The sequence below is a fragment of the Python bivittatus genome, unplaced genomic scaffold, assembly GCF_059951505.1.
Source record: "Python bivittatus isolate LINGU-HERP-01145 unplaced genomic scaffold, Pbiv_v1 ctg000190_np1212, whole genome shotgun sequence".
Taxonomy (NCBI): domain Eukaryota; kingdom Metazoa; phylum Chordata; class Lepidosauria; order Squamata; family Pythonidae; genus Python; species Python bivittatus.
The window spans coordinates 10,865,194-10,876,791 of record NW_028277042.1 but is presented as its reverse complement, the minus strand read 5'-3'; the positions used below and the strand labels follow the sequence as shown (position 1 = coordinate 10,876,791).

Genomic DNA, 11,598 nt, shown 5'->3' with positions numbered 1-11,598 from the left:
GAGTTTGGATTAGGCATAGGATCAATAGCTGTGCTTGCAACATGGGTGATCGGTTTCAGCAAAACCAAGAGTGGTGCATTACGGTGATTATTTAAAAAGCAAAGTTCCTGCACTGAGACGATTCATTTCAGCGAAAGGTGGTGTGCATGCAAAAGAAATAATAAATTGTATGAGGCTATGTCTGCCTGTGTGTTCTGCAGAGCACCTTGTAAATCCTCTCTGATCTCATCTGTCCATGAAAGTAGCTGCTAGAGAGTACTTGTCAGAGGCAAACATCTGGACAGGGGGAGGGAGAGTGTTGCTGTGAGTGCCAAACTGCTAGCTTGGGGAGAAGTCATAGCATGTCTTCCCTTCTCAGAAGAGATCATGGCAAGTACTGCTAAGATTGGGACGTGGGACACACATCGTTCTCCGTATTTTTCTAATTCCACCTGCTGAGTTGCTGCTGCAGTGATAGTCTGGGACGCTGGGAAGTGCTTTAAGGATTACAGAAGGGCAATGTTTCCTTGCCAGCTGGCTTCCTATCAGCCTGGGAGGTTGAAATGCCTTTCTAAGGCTGGGCTGCGTTGACTCTATTCTGAGAAAAACAGGATGGGGTGGGCAATAATCCTTCTAGACCAGTATTTCTCAACCTTGGGAATTTTAAGATGTGTGGACTTCAACTCCCAGAATTCTGGGAGTTGAAGTCCACACATCTTAAAGTTCCCAAGGTTGAGAAACACTGGTCTAGACATCCGCCTTTCTTTGGTGGTGAAAGATTTGCAAGCACTAATTTACAAGAATTAATTTGCTGCCCAACTCAGCTTCCTTCAGGTTGGACTACCCTTTGCACTGTCCCCAGTCACCATTCAGTCTTCTAGGAATTAGCTTTGCCCTCCAAGGGCATCCAGGCATCTTCACATGCCTTCCTGCTTGCAAGCAGGCACTCCCACAAGGATTGGGTGGACAAATGGAATTGCCCTGAGGATGGTTGCACAAGGTTGGCCCAAAGGATTTTGGAGGAATCAATGGGGATTTTCCTCCCCACGCTTCCACTGAGGCTCATGCTACCCTAACCATTAAGCCAGAGTTTGTCAGCCTCAACAGCTTTAAGATGTGTGGACTTCAACTCCCAGAATTCCCCAGCCAGCATGCTGGCTGGGGAATTCTGGGAGTTGAAGTCCACACATCTTAAAGCTGCTGAGGTTGAGAAACACTGCATTAAGCAGTTTAACTGGTTCTGGATTTATCTTGTTGGATAAACTCAACCGTGTTTGTGTGCTGGTTACAAAGCTGGAGTAATGGAGACCCAGGCTCTGGTTGCCATTAGCCATGGAACTTGTGCTTGGGCCAGTTATTGACTGCATCCACACACTATTTAAGCCAAATGTTTGTAGCCTTGCCAGTCTAGTCTGGAAACTAGAATCCAAAGTTTGGTGATGTGAACCATCCAGTTATGTCTCATCGGATATATACGTGACTGGGTGTTGCTAGAAAAACCACCACAGGGGTTCACATACAACAAACCATAATACGATTTGTGACTTAGTACCCACCTGAGCTCAGCTCCTAATAAACCAGGGTTAAGCCACAGCTTAGGCTGATCTGGGGACCGATTTACTTGCTTTTCTGTGAAATCAGAGTTTTATTGGGTCCCTGCAGTTTGTACTGCCCCCTAAAACTCTTATTCAAACACGCACACGCGCGCGTACACACGCACCCGCAGCTGGAAACGCCAACGGAGCGCTCAGCCGTCCTTCGCCGGCGGTTTCCCATCTCCGGGACCCGCTTGGTAGAGGACGACAAGGGACACGGCCCTGCGCCCTCAGCGTGGTGGGTTTTAAGTGGGTTTCCAACTTCCCAAAGGACGAAAGGAGAAACTCGCCGCCCGGGAACCCGGCCGCCGGAGCCCCGGGCGCGCGGCCGTGCTCCCTCCGAGCGGCGGGGCGGGGCGGGGCGGGGCCGGGGGCGGGGCGGAGTGGCCGCCCGGAGCCGCCCGGCGTTTCGGCAGCCTTGAGTTCCCAACCCGACTCCCTCCAGAGCGGTTGGCGGCGGAGGCACCATGGGCTGCGGGGCGTTGCTGGGGGCCGTGGCGCTGCTGCTCTCCGTGCATCTGGGTGCGTCTGAGTCCCGCGGATGGGGGCGGGCGGGACAGGGACAGGGACCCGCCGGCGGGCGGGCGGGTGGGCGAGCGTGCAAAGCGGAGGGGAGCGCACCAGCCCCGTCGCCCCAGGGCAAAGGCATTCCAGCCGGGGTGGGCAGCGGGGTGGGCAGCGGGGCGGGCGACGGCCCCTTTAGGGCTGCGGGTTGGCGTCGCGTGCGGGGGGACGGAAGGCCGCCCCGTCCCTCTTGCGAGTGACTTCGGAAGACGCGCAAGTGGGGCCCGACTCAACCACGCGTGGATCGCGGCGCGCGCCTGGACGGGGCTCGCACGTGGTGGCGCCAAGCTAACGCCGCGTTGGCTTGGTCGGGCTTCACGCGCGGTGTGAACCCAACCGTGGCGCGTGTTCGCAGGAGCCCCGGAATTGCAGCCTCGTGTTTGTTGGAACCAACGGAGTCCGCTTCTCGCTCACGGTATCGGGTGGGGTGAGGGATTAAACCGCGGCGGGGCTGCGTGGGTAAGGGTGCCGGGTCGACTCAGCCAAACCGTGGCTTTAGAGCGGGCGGGCGGTGAGAAAAGGGCTGAAGTGGCTGGAGGAAGCCGCAGGCGGCCCTGGGCAGAGCTGAACCACCGGCGAGGCAGCTTTTGCGAGATGCGTTGAAGCCCAGAAATGCCAGTTCTCGGGGCCCACAGTGGTGCTGCCTGTGGATGATGGGGCTTGTAACTCAACGCATCTGGAGGACGCAGTGGGCGGGGAAGGGGGGCAGGGCTTCGAGTGCGTCTGTCTGAAAAGTCCGACCCGTCGCTTCAAAGCCTCGGAAGCGCCTTTTGCCCCTTGGCTGGAAGTTGCAACTGTCGCCAAGGGTGAGGGCCCTCGGGCCACCTGGTGTCTGGAGGGCCCTATCTTCCCCCTGCTACACCTTGCCTCCTTAGTCAGTGCAGATCCCTCCCCTCCCTCTCCAAGTGCCTGTCCTCCCTTTTTGGTAGGTCAACATTTTCACTGTTGCAAAGACCCTGGAAGAGGAAGGGGCAAGGCAGCCTTCTGCTGACTTTTTAAAACTCATCCTGCACTGAATCAGGGAGCCCTCCAGGTTGTGGGGGCTGGGTCGACTGCGCCATAGTTCAGTCTGAGTGGCACCAGCTGCCTTCTTGCTGAAAATTAGAGAGAAGCTGCCTGGGTTCACCCCTGGTTTGGGTCATACCTGAAAACTTCCAGACCCCTCTCCTGCTTCAAGGATGTTCCCTGCCAGTGGCAGGAGGAAATTTTGCATGTCCTCTTCACAGGCTCCTGCTCCTTCTTTCCTTCTTTCTTACCCCTACCTTCCTCCTACCCCTTGCAAAGTGAAGAAGGCAGAATTCTGCTTGATACTTTTCACAGACTCTCTGTTGGTTGTAGCCAGCTTTCCCCTCCCCCCAACATCTGGGGGAAGGGAGGATCAAGGTAATCATGGAGATTTTCTTTTCCTACCCCACCTGCAATTCAGAAGCAATTCAGTTTTGTTCTAGAACCTCCCTGCAGCTCATGAAAGATTATCCCTTTTAATAAAATGCATTACTGTAGTCTGAAAAGGTCAACCAGACTCCAGAAAGACTCTTCACCTGGTCCTCCCCAGGATCCTAAAAATGAATTTTCCTCCTGCTGCTGTTGGGGATGACTCTTAACCAGCTTGGGTGATTCTGGTTCGGCTGATACACTTTGCTCATGCTATGGTGTGGAATGCGAGGCCTGCTCTTTCTTAACTCAGTGAAAAATGGGATGGCTGGAAGAGGATGACTTCTTGCTGTTGAAAAGAGGCGTCCTCAGGCGAGGTGCTGGGTTGCATTGCAAGGGTCAGAGATCTGCCCTTTAATACATTACAGAAAACAGCTGTATTCTACAGAACAGAACTACCACAGGTTCCCCAACTCCATCTGCTACTTATTTGTTAATTTATATCTCTATTTTGCCCTTTCTCCAGTGCCCTTACCAATTTGGTCCTTGCAACAATACTGAGCACTGACCTAGAAGGAGAGTGATTGGCACAGATTCCCCAAAATTACGGGGGGGGGGGGGTGTCAATGAAATACATCAGACCCTCCGTTTTCCTGTTTTATTCATGTAGGAAAGAGGAATCCTAGGCCCTATACAAGCAAATGCTAGATAAACTGGGTGAGGGCAAGAGGCTAAGAGTACATTTTGGTAATGAGACCTCAGATATCCAAAGCTACTCCCAATAGATTTTATTATCTTCTGTGGTGCCAAGCAAAGACCCTTTTATTTTCCTGATCTTTTAATGAGCTGTTATGATTCTGCTAATGGTTTAATGCTGCTTTATATTTTGTTATTTGAGCTGAGTTTCCTTTTTGTCTTTTCAATTGTTATTAGAAGTAGTACACCACCATCAGAAGGTGACTGGCAATATTAAAATGGAATTAACAATCAATTAGATTGAAAATGTTTAGTTTCCTGTTTCACTCACAGATTTTGATCAAAAGGTGGATAGGAACACCCAAGCAATGTTGTCTTCCATGCGTAAACTTCCCATCTTTCTTTCATAGCTTATTAAAAATGTGTTAAGAAAAGAAAAACAAATGAGCTGTATTGGATCTTGATCAGCAGCCTTTCTGGAGGCACTTGTGAATCGTAATTTCCCTCCTGTCTTGGTTTTGGGGGAAAATAATTTTTGTTTCTTTAATATAAGTCAAGAGACTAAGATCCTAATGGGCTGGAAAAGTCTGCATTGGAGTGAAGTCTTATGTTGCCTTGCCCATGATTTGATGATAGCATAATTAATATCTGCTCCATATCTGATGCTTTTGGTGGATCCAATGGTTAAGTCTTTTTTTTTTTTTTCAGATGATAGCAATTTAAGTAAGGCATGAGTTGTGTGATTGGCATTATCTAGGGATCTGAGTACAAAATGCCGTGTGTTTCACTCCAGTTTTCTCCATTCTGCTGTCTTCCAAGTTATCTGGAAAACTCCTACGTTACCAATTATCAGGGTGGGCTTGTTATAGAACATATGGGAAGGTGCCTTCTTGGGGGAAGATTGCTATAATACATTCCAGATAAAACTTTTTCTCTCCTGAGGGTGAAAAATGTGTCCAAATGGCAATTTGTAATGCAGCTTTCAGAATGTCATAGAAAAGATTACAACTGTATACTCTCCACCTCCACGCTTGCAAGATCAAACATAATAATCCTGTCGTAAATGCATCTATAGTACATGTATATTTATTTTTAAAACTATGTGTGCATAATTTTGATAGGGATTATTTTGTTTGAACCTAGGTTTTTCTTGTCACTTTTAGATGCAAACTAGCACCAGGCTCTATAGGTAATTAATAACATCTGTGACTACAGTCTATACCCATTCATAACAAGGACAGACTTAGAATTGCTTTGAGCGGCAGCAGGCTTTGATTTTTCTTTTCGTAATCACTGGGGTCCCAAGACACTAAGCCTTTTACCTTCTAAATTTATAGCAAACACAGCCTATGTATCTCCAATGGCCACATGAGATGGTACCTACTGGCATGCCATTAGAAGTTTACAAGATAAGATAATGCTGTTTATCTTTCTGACTTGTCTCAAGAGACACTCATAATCTGCCATCCAGGACAACTACCTCAGTTTGCTCAAGGACAATGTCTGTTCTGCATCCTGAATAAGTCCTTATTACTTTCAGTCTTGTTGGCTAAACAGAAATATGCTATTTGTATAGCATTTGTGATGCACAATGGTACAGGGAGCAATAAGGGATAAAGATGCTAGGAAGCTGCTTTATGTACAGGCAAATTCTTTGTGTTTCCAGCCTGAAGGTGGGAACTTCCCCCCCCCCCCCGAGGGCTACATGATTTTGTTGAGGGTGCATTTCAGTGGTGGGAGAGGTTCAAAGCAACTGAACAAATGAATGCAGCCAAAAATGTGGGGTGCAATCCTTTGGCTAGGTTCCCCCATAAGGTTAAACCATAGGGGGATACATTTTGCTTTTGGCTAACATTTGCTACCCAGCTTTGGTAGTTTGAATATTATGATTTATAGCTTAGCATGATGTGTGAATTCAGTCACTGCATTGTGTTCATGATTTGGGGATTCAGCTTACTGTTGGGTAGTTTAGCTTTATCTTTATTGTTGGAAAGTTATCCTTGGTGCTGAAGCTCAAATGCAGAATCTCTTGTAGAGCTTTTGAGGAGCTGTCCGGAGTCCTGAAAACTCGCTTTTCTTCACCTTTCTGAATCACCTTCTTGCACTCCAGCTTGTAATGTCTTGGATGACAGAAGCCCTGATGAATGGTTGCTTATATCCAACTGAGCTATTAAGAGTTTTATATGTCAAAACATTTTTTTAGTGCCTTCTGAGTCAGTGTTGACTCCTGATGACTGCCTGGACTAGTCCCTGCAGTTTTCTTGGCAACATTTTTGGAAGGGGCTAAGAGAGAGCGACTGGCCCGTGGTCACCCAGCTGGCCTTGTGCCTCAGTCAGGACTAGAACTCACGGTCTCCTGTTTCTAACCTGGCGCCTTAACCACTACACCAAACTGGTTCTCCATATGTCAAAACCAGCATTCTAAATTTTGCACCAAATTAAATAAGTAATCAAATCAGTCTCAGGGTCTTATTCTCAGCTGTTCAGAAATCAAACTTGGCTATGTATGCAAATATTTAAACTAAAGAATCACAGAACAGAAGCCTTTGAAGCTACCCAGAACATATATATTTTAATTTTGGGAGGTATCTTCTCTTTCAATTTGCCTACACTGCAAGCACTGCTCTGGTGGCTATTGGATGAACAAAAATGGACACAGTCCAGGAAAGTTTAGCCACCACTCCATCACCCCACCCTGCATGCTTTCCAGAAACTATGAGAATCATAATCCAACACATCTATAAAGATCTGAGCTGAGAAAAGCTATTGAAGATAATACAGCCTGAATATCTCAATTTCAACCTCATTGCAGTGCTAGTGGAACAGCCAGTGAGTGTGGCTGGCTGGAAGTGCAATACCATCTACAAGGGGTTTGCACAGTGCCTGATTAGCCTCGGAGACAGCATGGCTCAAAATGTTCAGAAGCATCAGGAGGATGACACCATCCAGGATCAAGAGGAGTTGGACACCATCTGTAGGTGAGTGCAGATTCATCACTTCAGGTTCCTATCAATAGAAACGTTAGGGCCATCTCAAAAGCTTGCAAGAAGGTTCCTTGAGCCATTTATCTGTCTAAATTAGTACTGCTGGCTCCAGTTATTTCAGTGTAGAACTTTAAAAGCTAATGGGAGCATCAGTTCTGAGAAAGAGACAAAACAAACCCCTTTTTTCTCCCAGCTATGAACCCATAGATCACCCATAAATCTAAGGAAGGTATCACTGCCTTCCAAAGGTTGGACTTCAGGACTATCTAGGAGCCCAGAACATCAGTGTTCAGTTTACCTGCATCCACCTCTTAAAAACCGGGGGATAACATTGGGTTAAAATATTGTCCTAAGTCAAGGTTCATTATTTGTTGAATAAACCTTGACTGACTATGTTCATACAATGCAAAGCCATTAACTATAGATTACAAACTACAAAGGATGAGTTGGTACAACATGTTAAGCCAAAAACTAAGCAAATCATGTTGTGGCTGAACATGATTGGTGAACCCAGCCTAAAACACATTGTGTAATACTTAGTCAACCAGGCATGGTTAAGGAAACAATGGCTGATATGATGTGTGCACTAGGTGAGCCAGTTTCAAGGGACCATTGGACTATGTGTCTACCTTGGATGCAAACGTGCTTTCTTTGAGTCTGCATATGATATCCTAAACCCTGTAGGAACAACCCTGGTCCTGTATGGGTTTATCTGAGGCTTGTTTTCCATCAGCAGTTCTATGTGTTTTCATCTAATGCAACACTGACTTAGATCATGATTAGGTACGTCTGAATGATCAAGATCCATAACTCAACTTCTGAACTTTATGAAGGGATGTGAGAGGCCGTTTGGTGATGTTGTAACTTTTGACCTATTTTTGGCATTTTGAGGGTTTTTAATGTTGGGAGCAGGTGGGACTTTGGCAAATTGCTCTCGTATCCACCATTAATACACACCCTACAATCTTCTCCAGATAATTGTGTGGGGGACATCTCTGTATTTGTATGAGTTGCCTACTCCTAATTTAGATGATAAAAGTTCTGAGGAAGCATGATACCTGATGTCCTCCCAGTGTGGTCTTAATGCATCCAGGAGGATCAGGTCAGAGGATCAGAATGAAATACAGGAAATATCATGTGAATTGGATTTAGATGGCTGGTGCTGGTCTACAGCCACTTTGCACCACAAACAAATGGTTCTTTATACTCACGTTCAGTTTGTGACTCTTGTCAATGTTCTGTTTTTGGCAGATGGGCTTCTGAAGCCTCTAGCCACATGGCTAAGGCTGTTGCTGACACCAGCCCCTTCTTGAAAAAATCAGAAATAGAAGTGAACCGCATATAGCCATTGACCCATACAAATAGAATCATGCTCCCACTCTCTATTGTTGTCTTTTATTTGGAAGGGGTCATGAAGTGCTGAAGAAGAACTTGCTTAATCTTCACTGAGTCTGTCCTTCCTGCAGGTCCTGGGATGACTTCCACACCTGTGCCACTCAGGTTTTGTCCAACTGCCCTGAAGAGGCAGCCAACATCTGGGAGTCCCTTCGGCAAGAGTCCCAAAAGATCCAGTTCCGAGGCAACCTGCATGACCTGTGCAGCTCACGGGCCCAGCTGGCTGGTGATGGGAGGGCTTTACATGTAGATGAGACCAATCAAGAGACCTTGCGGGGGGCAGCTTGCCTTCTCTGGCCCAGCCTCATGGGTAGATTGACTCTTGTGGCTCTTGTGGCTTTGGTACCCTTTGCTTAATCTGGAAACAGTGGGGAGGCCCTTCCTCCTCCACTGTCCACCATGGTATGGACTAGTGACCCTGTTCCACTCCCTTCCGGGGAATTTTGTCAGGCTTAGCGGTTGATGGCAGTGTTTAGGGTGCCCTGATGGCAGGGCATTTGGTCTCTTGTGTGGGAGGACAGCAGTCTATGGGCTTGCCTGCCTGGAACCTGCCTAGCTCAAAGCACCTCAGATGTATTTATCTATTCAATTTATATAACTGTCCTCTCAACATATGACTCTAGGCAGCATACAATTAAAACAACACCAACTCTATAAAAATATAATCAAATATAAAACAAATCACACTGGAGGCAATACAACAATTAAGCACAACCAATCTGGACAGGTTCAGAAGACGACCTGACCCAATGTCTGGGGAAAAAACAGGTAAGCCTTACCACAAAGTAGGGAGGGTCATCCAGATCTTGGGGGAATACGATTCCATAGGGCAGGAGCAGTAACAGTGAAGGCATGTTTCCTGGATCCCATAAAATGACATTGCTTAAGTGATGGGACTTGGAGCAGGCCAACCCTGTTCAATCTTACTGGAGATGCAAAAATAATCGGAGACAGGTGATTTCACAAAAATCAGGCCTTGTGCCTTGAAGAGCTTTAAAAGTGATAACCAGAACCTTGAATTGTACCTAAAAGCCCGCTGGCAACCAGTACAGGTCACAAAGTGGCAGTGTTAGATGAGAATACCAAGCTGCACTCATACCTACCCCAGCTGCTGCATTCTGGACCAGCTGTAGCTTCTAAGTGATCTTCAAGAGCAGTCCCCTGTTGGTTGCATTGGAGAAATCCAGACAAGAGGTGACCAAGGCATGAGTGACCATGAATAGGGCCTCCCAATTCAGGATTGGATGCAATTATTGCACACATGAATTTGTGCAAAGGCCTCCTAGCCATGGCTACCTTCTACTCTCTAAATGATTCCCCCAAATCATGCACCCCATTCAGAAGCAGAGATGGAAAAACTCTGGAACCAGGAGGTCTCAAAATCCATATCCACTTTGTCTCACTAGGGTTGAGCCTGAGTTTGTTCCTCCCCATCCAGACTCCCACAGCCTCCAGATACTGATTCAGAAGCTTAATGGTATAAAGCATAACCTTTAAATATGCTAAAGGTGCATTTTCTCTCCTTACATGTATTAATCATGGAAGCCGGCACACACCAGGAGTTGCAGATTCCTATCCAGCTCTCTGCTTGGTCTTGTCCTTCCATCTCTGCTGTCCTTCATGCTTTTTGCCCTCTCCCCCTTCATCCTTTACTGCATATTGAGTCAGGCTGCTAGATCCTCTAACCTCATCATGTCAACATGGATTGGTAAAAGGCACAAGCTTTTCCAGCCTTCCCTAGAGATGGTGGGGATCAGTCCCAGGGCTTTCTCCATGTCAAGCAGGTGTTTAGTCACTGAGCCATGACCCTATTCAAGAGATCTGCACTAGGGAACTTTTCCCAAAGGTGTTCCAGCCTCCCACAGTCCATGTTTCCACATTCTTGGCAGCATATCATTGTGAGAGACAATCCGGGCCAGGTGAAATTAGATGGGAGTGTGGTGGTCCTCCACGAGCTCAGCCACTTAAGTCTGTGCGCTAGTTATGTGTGCACTGACATCTGTCGGTGCCTACATATTTTATAACTTTTTTTTTCCTGTTCATCTGTTTAAGAAGACATGGTCTGCTCTCTTTGTGCAAAGCAATTATTTTATTTCTACCAACTTGCTACTTATATGTTCCCCATTGGATTCTCCAACGTTTGAGCACCTTGAAGGCAAAATGAATCCAGAGGTGTGTGTGCATGTATGCGTGTGTGTCTGCACTGAAAAACATCTCATGAACTTTTTCAGACCTGCTCTCTCCCCACTGGGCTCAGCTAGTAGGCAGCCTGACTCATGCAGCTGATGGCAAGTATAGCATTGTCCATTGATCTCGCTACTGGTGAGAGGGCACACTAATGGTGTATCGCTGCTGTCTGCAAGTCTATTTTTTTGAGCATTATTCTGCATTCTCTGTTTCCTTACAGAGATGAGCTAGTAAGGGTAGGGGTGAGAGTGGTCTTAACTGTTTGGTTGGAAAAAACTTTCCTCAGAAGAGCAGGTACAGAGGTGTCTTGCCAGCATGGCGCGGTCTTTATTGGAAAGATACTTCTATGTCTTGTCAGTCCTTGTCTGATTAGAATGAACAGCAGGAATCCTCAGTCCTTGTTCACTGGCATCAGCTGTTTAAATGTGTATCTATATTTCTATTAAAAGGCATTTTTGCATTTCTTGTCTTGTCCTGAGCTGCACACAACACTTCATACCCTTCATTTTGTGCACCACACTGCAAAATCAACTCTTTGGTTGGGGAGTCTATGAAAAATTACATTTTTCAAACGTTAGAAAACTCTGTAAAGATATCATTTGTCACATGGTAATAGCTTGCTCTCTGTCTTTCGCTCTTGACATAGTTGATTATGAAGATATTAAGCCAACAAAAAGCTGCTCTGTTTCCAATGGTCATGGTCTGAGTGCTGCTGTGCATAGAACCAAAACTGCATTTCCCAAGCACCAGGAGGTATCAGCAAGCTTGGGGGAAGCCCAAGGTTTGCCAAATAAAAAAGAGAGACTTGGATTTGTGAAAAGGGG

At 46.7% G+C, this 11,598-nt stretch overlaps 1 protein-coding gene across 1 annotated transcript; it reads left to right on the top strand.

Annotated features, from left to right (window-relative positions):
• The first annotated feature begins 2,010 nt into the window (after positions 1-2,010).
• Positions 2,011-11,196, top strand: NRN1L (neuritin 1 like). The gene is made up of 3 exons (XM_088136369.1): positions 2,011-2,096; positions 7,021-7,186; positions 8,659-11,196. Exons 1-3 carry the CDS (start codon positions 2,042-2,044, stop codon positions 8,942-8,944), a joined length of 507 nt encoding a protein of 168 aa, XP_087992495.1. The 5' UTR covers positions 2,011-2,041; the 3' UTR covers positions 8,945-11,196.
• The last annotated feature ends 402 nt before the right edge of the window (positions 11,197-11,598 follow it).

Excerpts from the sequence above, each read along its gene's own strand:
- NRN1L (XM_088136369.1), top strand. The coding sequence starts at position 2,042 with ATGGGCTGCGGGGCGTTGCTGGGGGCCGTGGCGCTGCTGCTCTCCGTG. Across the intron at positions 2,097-7,020 it reads GCTGCTCTCCGTGCATCTGG|TGCTAGTGGAACAGCCAGTG; the intron begins GTGCGTCTGAGT and ends ACCTCATTGCAG. Across the intron at positions 7,187-8,658 it reads GAGTTGGACACCATCTGTAG|GTCCTGGGATGACTTCCACA; the intron begins GTGAGTGCAGAT and ends TCCTTCCTGCAG.